Below are 19,814 nucleotides of genomic sequence, written 5' to 3'. Positions count from 1 at the left end.
AATAAATTCTCTTGTTTTTTTTTGTTACCTTAATTTTTTCTTTTCGTTCGAGCCCCCTGTTTTTTATTTTACGTGACACTCTCGACCCCACCAGAATTCTTCGCTTTCCCTTGAACCGCGAACTCGAGAATATCGTATTCAGTAAGGCGACGAATCTAATGAACGGGAATTAAATTTGTTCCGACAGCTTCCTTTGCCTGGATGAAAGAATAAGTACGAGAGATAAATTATGTCAGATAATGCACAGTGAGTGATTGGCAGAAAAGTCATATCTACTTACGTGTATGAATTCTAAGTAAAATTTATATTAAACATTTCTTTTTTTGCCTATTACACACTTTTTTTTCTATTCTACGATATCTGTCACACGTTTACTCGTCTCGTCGATTAGAATTCAGTTTTATAAAATTACAGCATTTCTTCTTCAAATTTTCTTCAGGGCTTTCGATATTTGCGATGCTGAGTGCGTGGTGGCTGTGCAGCTACAGCTAACAATATCCTCTATATCAGTATCTTTTATAATCTTATACAGTGGCTGTGAAAAGGTATTTATATGCGTTAGGTTGTTCCAAAAGTTTCTTTAGTTTTATAAGGAAATATAATGTTATTATTAATGAATTCTGTACGAATAAAATAAAGTGGATTCTATTACTACAAAATAGATCATACATAATTCAATACAATAATATGATACAAAAAATGTACATTTATTATTTCCTCACAAAACGAAAGAAACTTTTATGCCAACCTAATGCTAATACTTACGTATCTCTATCTTTTTCAATTTTTTTTCATCAGCCGTTACATTTCACTTTCAACTAGTGTCAATAGTTCGTAGTCATACGATAGTACTATCAAGTGACGCGAAATTTATCTGTCCATCTGCATAGTGGATGGTTTTCGACCAGTGACTTTAAGCGATTTTCCACTTTCTTCGTATTTTTGCTTAGATTCCGCTTCGCTTAAAGAGATTCACATGTATCGATATGAAAATTATTGGAAGATATTCTAACAACTTGCAAGAGTATTCAAGAATTTTTGAGCACACTTTTTAAAGCACGAGAACGTAAACAGATATTGCATGATCCTAAACGATCCAGCGTGTAAATGTCGGTAAGGCTTTTGCAGACAGAGGACAATTAATATGTTTCAATTAATATAATTGATTAGCACGCTGGGATAAACAGAATAGTAGAAATAATACAGAAATACTTTTTGTAGCCACTGTAAGTAGCTGTTGGGTACAGTATTGTTCAAAAGTAGACAGACGCTCGATTACTTTTGGCAAAATGTACTTTACTCGCAAGATTATGCGTAAATGGACTGCAAAATTTCATAACAGTTAAACGTAAAACGGACAATAGCCTACGTTTTGTAAAATGGTTTATCGAAATTAGGAGATAAAGAATTTCAGATAAGTAAGAGTGTAAAAAAGAAGAGAAAGATGGTTTTAATATTAATTTGAAAAATATTAAAAGGGACATTTCTGATTTTCTTATCCGTTGATAAATTGTTGTTTGAATAATTGCTTCTTGGAATAAAAAATATTTCTTTCCATTTTATTTGCCTTTTACACGACGAGATGAATGGCAACGAACGAGATGCAAAATGAGAGATGCTTAGCATCGAGGCATTACGCGTGGGCGATAGATTAGTACTGACTCTTCAGAAAGAAATTACATTACGCTTAACGACGATCGTTATTCTTTCCTGGAATGGTTTTATTTCCTCTTAACAAGGCGATGTCGTCTCACGTTTTCTACGAAAAACAAAAAATTCCATTCTTTGCCTTAGTTTTCATTATATGCTATCGCACGATAAATCATATCCCTTTGTTCACGGATGTGGAAATTTAATTAACACCGATTCCTAGAAACGAATATGCGTTCTCCATTGGAACAAAACCCTATATCCCGTTAGAACCTTCCAGGAATTCAAGAACTTTGTAATTTTCCGTTTGACGATGTCGGATCTACATTCAACCTAAGCTCTCTCGATTTCTACGAAAATGATAGCACGCAGATTTCCAGGATGCTGTTGAAAGAACAGAATGCACGAGTATAAACTGAATGCTTTCATTTAGGCAGTGTTATTACGTTAATTGGTTACAGCTGTAAACGCGCTGGTATAAACTATATAGTTTAAGCGATTTAGTAGATACCTGATCTCGCGTTTCCCTGTTTCCAGCGAAATTTTAGTATTATAAACGGAATGCGGATGTTTGTGCGTTTGAGAGAAATGTGGGTGTGTATAAACGTCCAGGTTGTACACTCTTGTTCACGAGTATCGAAAAATATGCCGATCGTTAAAATTGTTCGCTTCCTGCAAAATAATCAAAATAATTGGAAACCAATCGGAGGATACTTAAAAATTAAAGTAAAATAAAAAGAAAATTAAGGTATAATTAATAAAAGAATATTGTACAGAGATCGTACGAAGGAATTTAAATAAAAGTTGTGTACAATTTTCTAATGTTATGTGTCCACGAGAAAATTCCCATTCTATTCGGTTTTCCCAAAAATTTCTTTCCTTTTATAAGGAAGTGACAGATGCACATCATTTTTTGTTTTACATTATGATCCATTTTGTTCTATTAGTAGAAAACGGATCATACAAAATTCAATAAAATAATATAAAAGAAAAAATGTTGTGCATCTATTATTTTCTTATAAAACAGACAGAGACTTTTGGAACAACCTAATATGTTTCTCATTGACATCCTTGGGAATTAAGTAGAGGATAATGGGAAAATGGAAATCGATAAAAAGTATTTATTATTATATTATTTATAGAGTTTTAATGAGTTTTTTTTTTAGGAAAGTTTGTTACTTTATACAATTTATTGGTAGTGTATTGCTATAACAATTTTTCTAAAATTTACAATTTAAATTACATTGGTTCGTTGAACGATCGAGTAATAACTTAGCAGTGTTTTAAATCTCATTCTCGTAGATTTGATTGTATTTGTAATTATTATAATTATGAGCATCGTATTTTTAAGAACATCCCCTTTTTATATTATCAATTGTTCTTTGATTTATCGACATCATTAGAACGAGAACATCATTATTATTTTCTTATTTCTGAGCTTCGCATTATCGATATCGTCGTAATTTTATTGACTTATTAATCAATATTCATCGTAATATTATTATGAAACACATAAGGAATGAAACTCCATGTACACATTTATAAAATGAAAACAGCATTTTCATTGGTAATGCGACAAATCTTATGTATCGTGTTGTTGTGTAATATTACAGTGTATGTTACAATGTACGTATAAACGCGTTAATGGAACCAATTATTCTCATCGGCGACTAAAATGATTCACGATCGTGTGTTACTTCGTCTGCAATGTCAGGACGGATACATGATAATTGTTAATTTAATTTGTAATACTAAAGCTAGAAACAGATCGATCCCTCTTATCGTCAGATCGTTCGCAGCACCGGTACCGATATTGCAAAACGATTTCTCGCAGCAAGTGGTGCAAGCGGAGAGTTTTGTTCGTTCACCGACCACTATACATCCGGAGTCGCATTTGTTAGTACACTTTCTCTCCACCGACCAAGTTTGTGGACTAGACATTGAATCTCCGGTGCTGGTAGTGTAAGAAAATCGCTTTACCTGAAGAGAAAGAAGCAAACGTGAAAGGAATATTTGCAGATTTTAAACTTCGGATCGCAAGAGACACTCGTACGCTAAAATATAGTATTTCTTTTAATTTTGTCCGAGTACGAGCTCATTTTGGGCAGCATTAAACCACGAACTTGATAGTATCGAGCGAAAAGAGAAAAAAGAAGACTGAAAAGAAAAGATGAGAAAGAATTCTACATGTACGTAGAATGATTCTTGATACTAAAATTAAATTAATATTTGCAACAATTCCTTGTTTCACTCTGTATGACATTTCACATTGGAACTTGTAACGAACACGAGTGAGTGTGAACGTAACATATTTTTAGTCGAGGGAATATCAATTTTCCAGAATATCTCGCATCATTTCCAGAGAATACGGTTCGTTCATTGTTAATTCGGTCGGCTAATATCGATTACGGATTTCGTAATATTTTTGCCGTGTATGTGCAAACTGTACAATTATATCATATCCAATATCATTGTTGATTACCAATAAATAAGAAGAACAAATAAAAAATTGCATTTGCATATTCCCTCAAATGTGTACACCATGTACATATGTTCCTATAAAGCGGATTCAATTTCAATAAAGTACGTAATTATTATGAAACTGAATTGATCGACTATATTGAACATTTCCAAACACTAATCGCGTTATGAACGAAATGAAACTGTGTCTCTATCTTGAACAGCCTTCTCTCGCTCTCGTGTTGACGATAACTAATATCGCTTTTAGCTAGCTGTTTGCTATATTCTGTTTGCTTTAAAAGCACGCGATCAAAGCAAAATATCAAACATCTGCTGAAACACGTGCGTGACCTGTGTATAATCAACAAGCGTTCGAATCGCTGTTATCATTTGTCATTACCATACAGGTCCTTTTATCACCAGTGCACTTGTGCCCGAAAGTGGTGAAGTTTCCGGTCAGATTGGCGCATCTCTCTCCATCTTCCATTGTATCACACTGATGACACCATAAATCGTTTGCTCGTTCCGACGCTGCGTGAGTTCGATGTTCCGTAGTTAACAGTTGGCCTGATCATCGGACTCAATCAACCGACAAATACGTATTAATTAATAGAAATCGTGATTTATCCTAGATTTCTAAAGATTATTAAAATCGACGTAGGAATCGGACGTAAGACGTTGGGCAAATCGTTGTCTACTTTATAAGTAGCTTCGCATCTTTCTCTCTTTTATTTCTTAGAAATTACTTCCTTCTACTTCTTCCTTTCTTTCATTTTTCAAACAAATGTGTCGTGCTTTCATTAACGTCAGATTTTTGTACATTTTTGTAAAAATAAATAGATATTAGTCTTGACATTTACAGACACATCGGCGATATGCGTAAGATGAAATTTCGTCGCGTTCGTTGACAAGATTGCTAGGAAGCTTATCACGGAAGAAAAGTGAATTAAATGCACCGTGTACGATGATCGTTGTTTACACGATTCGTAACACAAGTGGCTAACACCTACGAGTGATGGCTTCAACAGGTGCACTTTCCTCTATATGCAGTTTATATGTAGAGGAAGATCTTCGCTATAAATAGACGAAACATCGTTCCTTCAGACATCTAGTGAAAACTCCCTCAACGAAACACGCTCCTAAAACGCAACTTGCTCGTAAAACAAATAGGGTCATGTAACTGAAAGGAACCTCGAGAAAGAAAGAGAAAAATGGGAAGAAACAGAAACTTCCATTTTCCATTACAGAAACGCTCTTTGTTGAAAGAAAAATTCCTCAAATTAAAAATTCTCAAAGACGAAATACCGCCATTGTCTATCCTGGCAAATTATCTTCCGTCTTAACCAGTTACCTACTCTTGACGAGTATACTCGTCACGCGTAAAAAGCAGTTTTTGCTGTTTAAAGTGCAATTTCAGCGAAAACTAAAATATATTCGTAAATTTGAAGACGTTTCGACCATTTGGAAGCCAGGACCAGGTAAAACGAACAAATGAAGAGATATAAATAATTATTATGAAAAAAGTATAATACAGCGTGAACAAAGTAGTTGTTCTGTCCTTTCTAACGCATTTTAGTCGCATTAGTCGCAACGGCTAACTGGTCAATACATTGTCGAGTCGATCAACTTTGGTATTCCGATCGTATCGACGTGAAAATCGGCGTGACGAATAAGGCGCAAGAATCGCTTTCTTCTCTCGTAAATACCGAAGATGGACAACGCGTATCGGCGAATTTTTAATTTCAGAAAAATGTAATATGATTCGTGGCGAAACGTGCGAGAAACGCGTCGAATTAAAGAGGCGAAGATTTAAGCAGCCCGACAAAGCGAGTGAAATGCGAGGCTTACCATTGATGCTTACGACCATGGAGATAGACGCGACGATCAGGAAGTACGTGACAGGGTACATGTATCGGCCATGTTGATAACGTCTAGCGCGTCACATTCGAAAATAAATTCGGCTGTTTAAATTGCGATCGGCTGATGTCCTTGGCGCATTGATCGCATGCTGGTGTATGGCGGCGAGCGCGTTGCAACGCAAAACGAGCGGATTTGGGTACAATAGACAGCCATATTGAGAATAGCCAGAGTCTGCGCTGGATGGGTACAGCTGCTCCAGAAACCTTGAAGCCCATGGAAAATCAATATCAATGGCAGCCGGAAGGTCCTGTTCGTTCAGCGGGAACGTTTGACGTCAAAGTTTCTGCGCATTCGCATCACACCCAGAAAAAAGAAAATTCACTGTCACTGAATCAATGATTTGTCGACACCGCAACTAAAATTCAACTTACAATGCCTCGAAAGCTAAAATAGTCCGACACTCGCCGTAAAAATATCTTTCGTTTCGTACGTTCATTCGAACGAAATAACTCGTCTGCAACTGTGGACCGAACCATTTGAATTTTGCTCGACGAGTTAGAGGAAATCTTCGAAATGCGTTATTTAAATCTTCGTTACAGGTCCAGCTAGAAAAGTTGTAAAAAGCTACCTTTACTTCCTTCTTCGCTATTCCGACTAATTGTACTTCTTTCAACATTTCTTTACACGTAACCTATTGTTAATCTTTCCAATGAGTCTAACTCGTAAAAAAAAAAAAAGAAAAAAGGAAAGAAACAAATTGTTTGACTCAATTTTTGAAAAGTTATTCTGTTTTAAAGAACGCACCAACGCCTCCTATAGCCCGTTACACGAGACTTCGGGATTTTGTTCGTTTTGTAACGAAACACGACTATCCCGATCACATTGGTAGAATTTGAAATCATCCTGAAAGTGCAAATGTAAAAGAGAGAAAATAGTTGTGGTGAATATTTGGGGGGGGGGGGGGAAATAGTACATAATATAGATAGGTATTTCGAGCGTACAATAAATATCAAAAATTATTCCATTGAATATCAAGATGTATCGGTACAACAGATAATTGACTGTTTAATTAATTTCGTGAAATTAATTTCCTCCACGAGATACACCATAAAGATCTTCAACATGTTATAGACGCTAAATACCGTCCCATTGAACATTGAGATGCATCGATGTGATGGATAATTGACTGTTTAATCACGTTTGGAATTTCTGCAAAATATACACTCGCACTAAATATCTTGTTACTTAAAATGCAATATAATATGTAATATGCGATATGTAATATAATATGTAACATACACGTACACACGCGATATATTTATAAAGAAGCACGTATCAGAGTTGGAATAATTTCGTGAGCAACAGTAGACGGTAAATGTAATTTGCAAACGACCTCTTTATCAAATATCGATAAACGCGATCGATATGGAAGGGATCAATGCTTATGCTGGCCAAATTTTCCGTCATCATTCAAACATCCATCGAAACTAATCCCAGTACATACCATTCGAATAATCGAGTAACTTCGTTATCGCGTATGATACAGTGCAATTACTTGATTGCAATGATATCTCAACGATTATTAACAGATACCAAGATGTCTCGACAGTTGCAAAAATCTTTTATAAATAAATTACACGTGGCTCGCGAAGCTGTTTCAACGTTGCTGGAAACTTTTTGCGTATATGATATACGAAGCATTTCGAAATGATCATTGCAGCACTGTAGCGAGACACGCTTAACTTGATCGTATCGGTGAAATTTCAAACGGATTTGGAAGTGCGCATAGAAGTTATATTTATCAGGGACACGTACTTTCCAAAAATCATCAAACTATTCGAACAGTCAATTATTATTTAGTATGTTAATAAGCCACGATGTAATACTCTTAAAGAGTTAGAAAGAATAAATTTTCGGAAAATGGAACAATTTGACTTTCAAATGGCTTGTACGTGATGTAATCATCTGTTTGATGAACTTTTAATTGCTATCGTAGATAGGATCGTAAAATACTACGAATGTTACAGACATTGTCGTGATTTTCCTATAAAGTAACACACGACGCGTAGTCCGTTTGATGTTCGATTTGCTTGGCTCTTGTAATCCAATTTCAATAAAATTGTACAAAATGCACGTGATACGAAGGAAAATATAAAATATACAAAATACTCTTTACTTCTCTTTTTTTTTTCTTTTCAATTATATTCTCAAAAATATGAATTTGCATCAAAATCTACAGTCTAATTAGAATATTAGAAATAATATTGAGACAGACGATGTATATAAAGGAGATACAAATTACGACGATGAAAGAACTCGCAAGATATTTGTATCTGTGAAATTGCAACTGTTGCGTCGATAAATATCTACGCCGATTAAATTTTTGATACACTTCGGATTCTCATCGGAAAACCAGTAATAACATATTTCTATTTCGTAATATATTTCTGATATACAGAGGATGCTCTCAGAAAAATATACACCCACTTTAATTAAATGGTATCGTGAAATTGCTGCATCGTATTATTATAATTTTTATACAAATCTTCCTTTCCTTCAATTTTGTGTACATTTCGGATGTATTCCTTTCTTTTAATCCTATTAATGGATCGATAGATTTAATTTTATAAAATTGATTTTTTGAATATTTATACATTCCATATCTTTTTAAGCACCACGTCACATGATTCTTTCGGTAGAAATAACTGCGTAAAATTACATTTTCTCTGTACCTGGGAGCTTTTGCGCGGTGAATTTTATACGATCGAAGCCCCTTTTTCGAGTGGCATGGGTGCTTCGGCATGGGAAAGTGCCTCTCCATTATCGTTTTAGCTGGCTGTTTCCATTTGTACAAAATCGTCGTTATTATCGTCTTTATCACAACGAAACCATCCCATTACATCAGTGTATTTAAGGTTTCCCCACAGTTACCCCATCATTCGAGCAATCCACGTGCTTTACATAATTCTCAATATCACGTTTCCATTTTCTAACATCTGTAGCTTTTCCTATAGCTTTTCCAACGTCACGTACTCTTGATGAATTCTATCGCCGATTCTTACACCACCTCCCACGTTTTTAATTAAATTGTATTTTCTTTCTGTACGACTGGAACGTTGTTAGTTTCATACCAAATTCTTATTTATCGGAATTCTATTCTATCGAACAGAGAAAAGAATGTGTAGATTTTTTAAAAAGAAACTTATCCGTCACTGAGAAATGTTAGGTTCGACTGATAAAACGTACAGACACCAGAGTATTCGTGGGAGCAGTCGAACGTCAACGATTCTACGATCTCGGCATATTCCACCTCAAACGCGATTCCGTAAAATTCAAACTAATCGTCCAGCGAGCTATTCCATGTTTTCCAAACTGAACAGATCGTGAGCATCGGCCAGCGATATGGGAAATGAAGATAATTTCCAATTGTTCGTAACATCTGACGATCATTCGACTTAAAACATAGTTCTCGCGGTCGCGGCAAACAAGTTACGCAGGCAATTTGTCAGCTGTCGAACGAGAGAGCTGGCTGGTTCTACTGCGTTGAAGCAGAGCGATTCGAAGAACGGGAGAGACGCGAAAGGGAAGCGTTCGCCGAGAATACGTCCGTTTCGTCTTTCTCGTTAGACGGTGGAAATGAATTGGCGATTTCACCATGAATACTACAAAGGAAGTTAACGCTGTAACTGGCGCGAGTTTCGCGCGCGATCGACCAACGTGTAATTAAAATGATAATCTTAATAGATCCTCATGGACAAAGATAGCGAGGCTGGCAGTTGGCGAAGCGAGCTAAGCAAATAGCGAATTATATCGCGTGTTATAACTGGATCGTGGAAGTTTGCGCATATTTTTACACTGATAAATTAACCCTGCTGCTGATCCTCTAATATTTCTCGTTCGATCTCATCTATTACAAATAACAGATACGTAAGACAACATAGGAAAATATATAAGTAAATAGTATCGCGAATAATTACGAATAATTGCGTTCATTTTCGTTAAAGGTAAATTATATTGTATTTACGTGCCAAGGATAGAACTGAAATTGCCGCTGATATTGATTTATTCTTGTTAAATTTCAATGTCAGAATAAAAAAGTTTAGCAGTTAGCCGTTGCGACCTCTTTGAAAAGCGTGTACCTAAAAGTGTGTCGCGAACAGTAAGCGATGGCGAGTATACTCGTCGAACACGGAGTACGGGTGGCTGTTATAATATAGAATTAAGTTGTTACGAAACGACTTTTATTTTTATTTTTCAATTTAGTACTGACGGGGCTCGTCGTAACGTAAAATACTGCCATCTCTTCGTGACGAGTATACTCGTGGAAAACAGCCAATTGGTTAAACCAGGACCAGATCACGATACCGTTTAAAGATGAAATTTGTAGAATGGTTAGAGTTAGAGAATATCGGAACTTTGTATTATTATAACGTTTACCATCGCTGCGCTCTCGATATTAACCCTTAACTGCTGCTCTGGGACTCCCAGACGATATAAACATCCGCGTAACTTCGCTCTCGAGCAACGCGTGATGTCAAGTGTCTTGGTAATTTTCAATTAAGTCGCCCCTTATCACTATAACTTATAACTTCTGATCTTTGTTCCGTATAGGAGTAATTGAGAACGTACAACTTTCCTTTCGCTTTGTTTCGTCTTGTCCATTATGGATGAAAAGAAAAGAAAAGATTATAGTTACGAAACGAATCATTCTTCGTTGATCGCGATACAATAGAAATGTTTACAGCGAACGTTCCCGAGTGCTTCGAATAAAGAAAGAACGATGCAATACGATACTCTTTGACTTATAAATAACTTTCCTTTGAGACCAATCCGTGGATCAATTTTCTAGCTCCGCAGACGCAATGTTACACGTAATCCTAGGAATCGTGAAGTTTTCAGTCTTTTCTAATATTATTTTTCAACTTGAAATTCAATCTATTGAACGTAGGAATATTTTTACTGTAAACTATTAGAAAAATGTCCATCGACGAGCATATAATCGACGAGAGTAATATCCAGGCTTTAAATTCTAAAGGCTCGTTACCGTACAACTGTAGTAGGCAACGTCGTTGCTCTAAACACGTACGTAATTTTGTTCACATTGTATAACCGATAACTATTTTCTTTTTATTATTTCTTTTTATTCGAATGTCCTTCAGCTTTCGCTTTACCACCGTACATCATCCCTACGTCATGCACCGATACTATTTTTCTTTTACACAGTGACACTTACTTCTCTGCTTGACCATGCGATCCTGATCATCATGCAAATGGTCTAAGACTGTTGTCGTGATACTCTACGGAATAACTAAAATTGTTGTATCGTTCTAACACGTTATAGATTTTATTAGAGAGGAACGTTTACTCGATAGAAGACTCAGATTCATGAAATAAGACACCGGTTTTCCCTGACGCCACTTTACGATATAAATAATTAAACTTTTTCTCCCTCGTATATGGAAAACTTAAAATACTTTTCCTGTATTATCTATGCCAAATCTCCTGTCAATTTCGTTACTAAAATAAATGTTACAGTTATCAGCAATAATCGCCTGCACTCGACTATACGTTTCTTTAATTAAAAATTTATCAAAGCGAAGTCTTCGATTCTTTAAATTCTGCAAAATTTGATGAAACGCGCAATGACTCGAAACTTCTGACGAGTAATGTACGCGAAAGACTCTGTATACTCGTTAGGTCGTTCCTCAAACGAGAAACAGATCGAACTGTTCGCGTTCGAGTCAAACGTAAAGGGAAAAGATTAAATTTCCTAACTTTCCGTCGATAGGATCCTCATCGACGTTTATGACAGTTGACTTTTCTTAATTAGCGAAGCTTCAAGCTTTCGATATTTCCAAGTTTCAATAATTCTTATTCTCCGTTCGCCTTTCAATGACCGTTATTAGCGTGAGCGTGTGTCAATAATCAAAGCGAACGATGCTCTTTTGAACCTTCCTTTCCTCTTCCATTCGTCTTCCTTTTCAGAACGGAATAATGGCTAGATCTACTTTACTCGTTGCGCTGATTTAACGAGTGCGTGTTTATTCTCTCTTTATTCTTCGTCTGCTTCTGCCCTCGCATCTGTTGAACATCGATTCGATTGCTGAACTCGACTGTGTGATTCTCCTATCAGGAACGACATTTGCGTCGGAATATACATGTTACGGTCGTTCTTTAAAATTCTTCTAAATTAAAATTTCCTTAAAACTCTCCTAGCTGCAAAGTTCTTCTCCTGAAAGAGTCGCGGTAAACGTGGATATCTGACGTTACGCGTTCGTTAACGAGCATCTCTTATGTCGAATATTACAAAGCAACGATTTACCCAAAATATAGAAATATCTTCCGAAATAGCGGACTCATCGTTAGATTATTAGATCGCGGATGTTCGTGCATTTGTGGGAATTTTAAAAATGCAAAAGTCCATGAAACGTTTAGGAAACGTAGAGGATGAAATAAATCTTATCTATATATATCTTGAATATGTTTGTGTATGAATATCTTATGATTTGTGTGTATGAATATCTATATCTTTGTGTATGAATATGAATATCTTTGTGTATTTGCTACGATATAATTATTAAAAAGAAGAAGAAACTTTCAATCATGAGAAAGATGGAATATAATGAAATATATTCAGACATTGAATAAAAATTTTTATTTTCATTTCGGAAGATGGAACGAACACGAAATATGCAGCAAATTTTGCGAATATTTCAAAATGAAGGAACTGCGCAAATATAAATATTTGCAAGTTAATTGCACTTAATATGGAACACCTGACTTTAAAAGCTTCCCAAAAACAGAAACATGCTTTTCTTTTCAATTGCTTTCGAGAAATTAATAAGTCCTTTCTGTGTCGCTTTATAAATTCTTTTAACATCGATATTACGTTTTTTCCTAATATTAAATTCTAAGAATTTCTTACAATTTTTCAGCTGAAAGTTGTATTAGAATAATTTTGGCAACCGCTGAAAATTGTTGAAATTGTTGCACCAAGAGCGTAATTTCTGGGAAAAAAGGGTCGATGAGAACTCAAATCCTTCCGGGACTGTTTTACTCGCTCTATTAAACAAACATGTTTAATGATAAATCATGCAAAAAGTAATATTTTTTACGTTCATTATTTAACACGACTCTCAGAAAAATTTTATAGGCTGTCAAACGTAACAATCAACTGCATTCGAACAACATGCTTTCATTTTTAAGGAAATGTTTCATTTATTATTTGCGTTATTACTTTAATAAACGTTTGCTATACCGTTAACGTTCATATCTATAAACCAACGTTTACTTACAGCTTTACCCTTACATAACGTCAATCTTCGAAAGAATTACGGATTTTTATTATACAATATATTAATCTTAGTTATTATAACGTTAAGTTATTAGCAAAATTACAAGATTGAAGTTACCAGAAGAAAAAAAGCGAGGTGTTCGTTTCCTCTTTTACAAATATAGAAGAGGAAGGTTGCTTAAGAATGATTAAAACGTAAAATGAAATTCTAATTAAATAAACGCCGTATTACCATTTTTCTACTATAGTTTCGAGTAAATTCCGCGCACTAATCGTATTTCTCTACGGCACAATAACAACATTCTGTTAATCAGCCTTTGAAATGTCACCGCAAATGTTCCATGTGCAACGTGATTCCGTGTATTCCGTGATAATTTTCTTAAACTATATGATGTTAACGTTTATAACATTCTATAAAGTAATAAGCAAACTAAATGAATAGCCTTCATCACGCTGTATATCCTGTTTGCATATTTAATATGAATATCAAAGCTTCCATGCAAAAAGATGTTGTATTTTGCAAGCGTATTTTATTACCGAGTGCATAATAATTCATTAACAATCCCCACGATTTATCGTCACAGTACGAAAGTACGTTCAATAATTTACATTCTGTTTATAAACAGGCTGTTGTAGCTATACTTTGTTTTCACGTATTTCAAGTAAACATATCATCGATAAATACACCAGTACAAACGCTATTATATCGATGCAAACGTTAAAACATTTTCATCCTGGTGAAATGTATTTGGTACATCAATTTTAGCGAATTCAATTAATGTATGACGAATGTTAAGCATTTACTTTGATTCGTTGAGTTTTAAGAATGAAATTAATTAAAATTTCCTTCAATCAAGGTAGATGTAATTTTAACAGAAAATTCCATTAAATTTCTATAAGTATTTCTAATGGTTACTCTTATGCCTATAGATAAAAATTAAAAAGCAAACTATCCTATAAAAATTAACAGATAAGATTATTTTTTCCTGTTAATTTCTATGCCATAATTGCCTCTTCGATTCCCTATTTCTCTACGATTTATTCGTCTCGTACACAATTTTAACGTAATATTTCTAACAACAGACAGAGATACTTAGTTAGATTTAACACGATTCTTTTTTTCGCTTTTGTTAAAAAATTATTCGCAGACCGCAGCTCCTCCTTCGATAAATTTTAATTCTCATTACGTATACGTACATAAAACGTAGCGAGTACGAAACAATCACAGAATAACGTGATCTTCGATGAGATGCGATGTTTTAATAAGTTCTGATAATAGATGCATCATTAAATATGTAATTGGAAATGGTTGTTAATCGCGAGCATTAAATAATAATGTAATTTGAAAATAAATTAAATTCGATATATTTATACCGAATATATTAAAGACGTTTTAACATCGACATATTCAACATTTACTACTATTTTCCAGGCACAATATCTTCTTGTCGTTACGTATTTGAAACCTCCATAATATCTGAATTTATTTTAGCGGACACAGCAGTATGTAAAAGTTACATTAATGAATAAAAAAATAAAAAAAACAACAAATCGCGAGTATCTTCGTTAACTTACAAGATACATATTATTAAATATCCAAAGAACAATTCTAAACAATTTTGCAGAAATAACATTCCAAACAAATATAATACTTATTAATTGATATATTAAATTCGTCGGATGCAATTTTTTAATCGCACATGAAACAAACGTATATTTCTCATTTCGTTGAATTGTTTTCTACATTTAAATTATTCCTGGATAGATGAGAATTATACGAAACTCACGAAATAAGGAAATAAGCAAAATAAAAAGAAAAAAAGAAGAAAAAAGAGAAGAAACTGGTAGATTTCACTTATCGTTAAACTTATATTCTTAAACCAAGTTAAACTTAGTTCGCCATCTTCGTGATATCACGCAATTCAACAAACTGTCAGATGCAAATACAACGTTAACATAGAATTGTAACGATAAAAGTTATATTCGAAGTTATGGTGATCTCTTCTGCTATGACTCATCATTGTGCAACTGTAACTTATACCATTAACAAATCTGTATTTTCAGCCACGTTTCTAACTATAATCGTACATTCCATGTACATAAGTAATGTCCACATTGAGGAACGTATAACGCTTAGTTAATAAATTCGAAACCACATCGTTCGCGTGTAGTCTACGTGAACTATATTTGAATTGTGTTAAAATGGCAATTTGTAAATTTTATACGTCATATCGAAGGGATTAAGGATATTGAAGGAGAATACATAAATATTCGAGTCGCGTACATAAGTCTTAATATTATAATAATAAATAATAAGTCATAAATAAGTCATAAATAAATCATAAATTTTCATAATCTTAGTACGCTATTGATCTACGATATAGTAAAAGTTCTATACAATAAGTAATAAGCTTTATACAATAGCTCGTGGTTGATAACTCCGCGTTAAATACAATTTATGGCAACAAAATTTTATCCTATTCTAACAGTTCGTGGAAATAAAAATCGACGGACTTATGCAACTTCCAGTTGGCGAACAAATTAACGCAAGTTTCCAACGAATGAAACGCGAATAATGAAATTACACGAATACCGAGGAACGAACTTTAAAATTCCTCGTATCGATCGAATCGACTGTTATTCATTGAATTTTCCAGGATCGCTAAAATAGGCTAAATCTCACGGACCAAGGAATTTCCGACGATATGAAGGAATTAGGTAACGTTGTCGGAGAAGAGTGCGCGAATGTAATACAATACCTTGGAAAAGTAAAACGTTACTTTTAATAATGTAAATGGGCTGAAAAATATTGCGGCAGAAGCGAGCAATTACTGATTCTACGTGAAAAACCGAGTGGAAAATGTGGAATAAAATTTGTAAAAATTTCAGTACACCGGTCAAATCCTCAATTTCGATCCTCGGATGAAAAAAAATTAATTGTGATAAATCATACCAGGTGTTTTTCCTATCTTTCTTATTTTTCACGTAGAATCACAGTCTGTGTTTCTATTCGATCTATTGGCCAAAATCTATAAAATTCACGTGGCGATCAACGTATCGATGCATTCTGTCAATTAAAAAAAGAAGATATAGCTTAACGTAGAATAATCTTTTTTATTGCGATAGTGATGGAAATTTCATTATCGAGATTAATCGTGACCTTGTTGAAAGTGTGATCGGCGCTATAACGAAAGAGTAGTTAGGCGAGCGGAATCACGGCGTGGAATGGAAAAGCGTGAGAAAGTAGTCTCATAATCGAAATTCTGTCGTATTTTACAGCGAGGATAAGAACTACTCAAGCGACAATCGAATGTCACTTAAGCGCTCTGGAGATGGAATCAATTAGTACTTGAGTGACGTTAATTCTTGCGCAAAGATCAATTCTCGCAAATTATTCGAAAAATAAGGATTAAAAGGTTTTTACATAGGGAAGCGTAGGATTGAAGCTTAGGATTTAATTTTGACGCGAATAAATGAAAGTTTAAGAATCGAGATTTAATTGAAATAAAAGTAGGATCGTTAAATTAAAAAACGTGAATAATTCTCAATTTTTGTCGCATATGAAGTATAGACACAAGTCTTTCAAATAATAAAATATTTAACCAACGTTGAATATTTAACTATAACGTGAAAGTAATATAAATGTAAATGAATATCGAACATTCTGAATTATAACACCAATTAATCGCATGCTAATTAATATTTATGAATCATAAGCGAAACACGATGGAAAATCGAAATTCGATATATATATATTTCGAACCGTAAAAATAAGATCAGTAGAATGAACATGAGTTGGTGTACACTAGTTTTTTATTAAATGAAAAATAATAGATACGAACAGTAATAATAATGGAATATTTCTTAATTAACTTTTTCATTAATAGATATTATGTTTACATATATACAAATAAATATATAATATAACAAATAATATATATGTTATCAATTTAGGATATGAGTATAAAATTTCTCACCATGTCACAAATGTTCCCGAACGTTATTTTTCGCATTTGAACTTGCAGTTGGATACTACGACTATATTTCTTATATCTATTTACAAGTTTAATAAAACTATTTTACGCTATGGCTTCGCTTGTTACTTACGGCTTCTTCAAACCAAGCGATTAAGAGATGGAATAAAGCTGAAATTACGTGATATAATATGCGCGTATACTTTGTGTGCCTGACATTGCGAGCATCACACTACTTACAAAGGAGATTTTACCTTGTATAAATCATACTTTTATTTTGGCAGCATAATAAATTTTATCCGATTACTTGAAAGCTGTTTGTATTCCGAGTTATTAAGCATCGTTATAACAACGAATGGTGTTGATAATTCTCTAATTTATTTAAATTTCCAAATTAACATAAAGTGTTACGTAATCATTTTATAAATGTCTTAAAACGTTATGAATATTAGTTTATATGAAATCTTCCATTAGAGAACGTGGGCAGATGAGTATTAAACTTTGATGGAACGCATCTAACGATGAAATATTACATATCTATGAAATTCATCTAAATGATTAAATATCAGATATCTATGGTATTCATCAAACGATTGAATATCAAATAATATAAAGTAAATATAAAATAACAGTTAGCAACATTTCGATATTATGGATTAATTGAATTAACTTTTAAATCGAAACACAAACGTGTTAACTACAACCTGCGGATTAAAGCGATTATAACTTACAAATTAACATAAAGTGTTACGTAATTATTTTATAAATGTCTTAAAACGTTATGAATATTAGTTTATATATAATCTTCCATTAGAGAACGTGGGCAGATGAATATTAAACTTTGATGGAACGCATCTAACGATGAAATATTACATATCTATGAAATTCATCTAAATGATTAAATATCAGATATCTATGGTATTCATCAAACGATTGAATATCAAATAATATAAAATAAATATAAAATAACAGTTAGCAACATTTCGCTATTATGGATTAATTGAATTAACTTTTAAATCGAAACACAAACGTGTTAACTACAACCTGCGGATTAAAGCGATTAAAACTTTTTCCTTTTTTTTTTACTTTTTTTTTGATAGGAAAACTTCAACCAATACTCTTGTGTAAGCCTGCGAGGTAAGCCTCGACTTCTAAACTAACTTCGTAAGCTATAGAACTAAAAGAGCATAATCGTAATGTGATACGAATAGTCGGAAGAAATTTAACATTTATTTAAAAACTATATATATGTATTTAAAAACCGCTATATTACAAAGTCTTTAACTATATTTTTATGAATCTGTATAATTTTTTAGAATTTTAAAAGGATACATATATATATGCAAGCTCCCTAGATTTCATGTAGGATAGGGATTCTTTTTGTTTCGCGGGTAGCACGACAGGCTGTGTTTCACGGACAGACCGATCTTCCCTTGTTTTACGGACGACCATTTTAAGAAGCACGTTTTTCCCGAACGGACGGACAGAGAGTTACATTAGAGACAAACAAGGTTACGGAATAGTTATTTAAGATTTTAAAGACTGAAGAAGAAAGATCGGTAGCTGAGGATGTTGAAAATCGATTCTCAATTTTCAGGTAAACATTGTACTAAAGACTTGTTATTTCCCGTTTATATAATTATTGTTATTTATTGTTATAAACGCATATTAATTGTCGTTTATTTTTGTATTTTATTATTTACTTCATAATAAAAACTCGATTTTCAGACTACAGAATCGATCCCTGAATTATCACCAAATTACGATCTTACAAATCGATTTTCACTACGCCATGCCGTTAGAAGTGAAACTACGTATCGCCCTGAACGAGAACGCAAGGGGGGGGGGGGGAAATAGAATGCATAAGAATCCATAAGAAAACCAAAAGATGAAGTATGTGATGTCCTTCCTCCAGAATATCAAGCAAGAGATCATCATCCGCGGTTATTCAGTTTATCGATAGTGAAGAAAGCCGCAAACAACTTAACCAAGGTAAGCCATTACAGAAACATTGCACTCACGATGGATGACGCAACGGCAGCGTCATACATCGGTACAAGTTTAAACTTCGTGTTTCGAGATATTTACTTAAAAGAATCGGAGATCATCCCCCCACAAGGAAAATAAAGACCGAAATCGAAAAGCCCAATCTTCAAATAGAAACATTATTAGAGATCTTCCAGAAACAAAACATGCATGAGAGAGAAGGCACAGACTTTGTCATAAAACAATTTGATGGAACGCAAAAAGCCACAGATTGGAGTATGAAATATTCATATTTCACATAAGCATCCCTTCCATACTCTAATATGAGTATGAAACCGAATACGAAAAATACAAAATCCAAACTGACGAAAAAAGGATCAAGAATTTGAAGAAATATTTGGGAAAAATAGCATCAGAATGGTACCAAGCAAATCTGCTGAAGGATGAAGAATACAACTGGGAAAATTGGAAGGTGGCAGTTCAAAAAGCTTGTGGCAATAAAGGTTGGTCTGCAGTACGATACACTTATAACTTTAAATACATTTCAGGTTCATTCACTGAATATGCCATAAAAAAGGAATGATTAATAT

General features: G+C 33.9%; 1 protein-coding gene and 3 long non-coding RNA genes across 7 annotated transcripts in view; 2 read left to right on the top strand and 2 right to left on the bottom strand.

Annotated features, from left to right (window-relative positions):
* Positions 1 to 19,814, top strand: part of LOC125384895 — a 58,535-nt gene that overhangs the window by 17,131 nt on the left and 21,590 nt on the right. The gene's annotated exons all lie outside the window — the stretch shown is intronic.
* On the bottom strand, positions 25 to 2,350 carry LOC125384893. The gene is made up of 2 exons (XR_007223741.1): positions 766 to 2,350; positions 25 to 499 (listed from the first exon to the last, which is right to left on the bottom strand). It is a non-coding gene; the product is annotated as an uncharacterized LOC125384893 (long non-coding RNA).
* LOC125384869 lies at positions 2,822 to 11,338 on the bottom strand. Of its 3 annotated transcripts, XM_048404950.1 has the most exons (4): positions 6,402 to 6,558; positions 5,959 to 6,313; positions 4,511 to 4,677; positions 2,822 to 3,630 (listed from the first exon to the last, which is right to left on the bottom strand). In XM_048404950.1, the coding sequence occupies exons 2-4, from the start codon at positions 6,017 to 6,019 to the stop codon at positions 3,361 to 3,363; spliced, it is 498 nt and encodes a 165-aa protein (XP_048260907.1). In that variant the 5' UTR covers positions 6,020 to 6,313; positions 6,402 to 6,558; the 3' UTR covers positions 2,822 to 3,360. The 3 variants fall into 3 exon arrangements, 2 of the variants coding, with proteins under 2 accessions (XP_048260907.1, XP_048260908.1); XM_048404951.1 differs by lacking the exons at positions 5,959 to 6,313; positions 6,402 to 6,558 and adding an exon at positions 11,204 to 11,338; XR_007223695.1 differs by lacking the exon at positions 2,822 to 3,630 and adding an exon at positions 8,703 to 9,507 and having other exon boundaries at positions 3,737 to 4,677; positions 5,959 to 6,575.
* On the top strand, positions 18,766 to 19,786 carry LOC125384896. The gene is made up of 3 exons (XR_007223746.1): positions 18,766 to 18,835; positions 18,967 to 19,230; positions 19,422 to 19,786. It is a non-coding gene; the product is annotated as an uncharacterized LOC125384896 (long non-coding RNA).

Source organism: Bombus terrestris, chromosome 4 (assembly GCF_910591885.1).
Source record: "Bombus terrestris chromosome 4, iyBomTerr1.2, whole genome shotgun sequence".
NCBI classification, from domain to species: domain Eukaryota; kingdom Metazoa; phylum Arthropoda; class Insecta; order Hymenoptera; family Apidae; genus Bombus; species Bombus terrestris.
This window is presented reverse-complemented; position numbering and strand designations above follow the sequence as displayed.

Coding starts and splice junctions, on each gene's coding strand:
- LOC125384869 (XM_048404950.1), bottom strand. CDS start 6,019: ATGTACCCTGTCACGTACTTCCTGATCGTCGCGTCTATCTCCATGGTC. Junction 4,678..5,958: donor CATGGTCGTAAGCATCAATG/GTAAGCCTCGCA, acceptor TCCGATGATCAG/GCCAACTGTTAACTACGGAA. Junction 3,631..4,510: donor GTGATAAAAGGACCTGTATG/GTAATGACAAAT, acceptor CTTTCTCTTCAG/GTAAAGCGATTTTCTTACAC.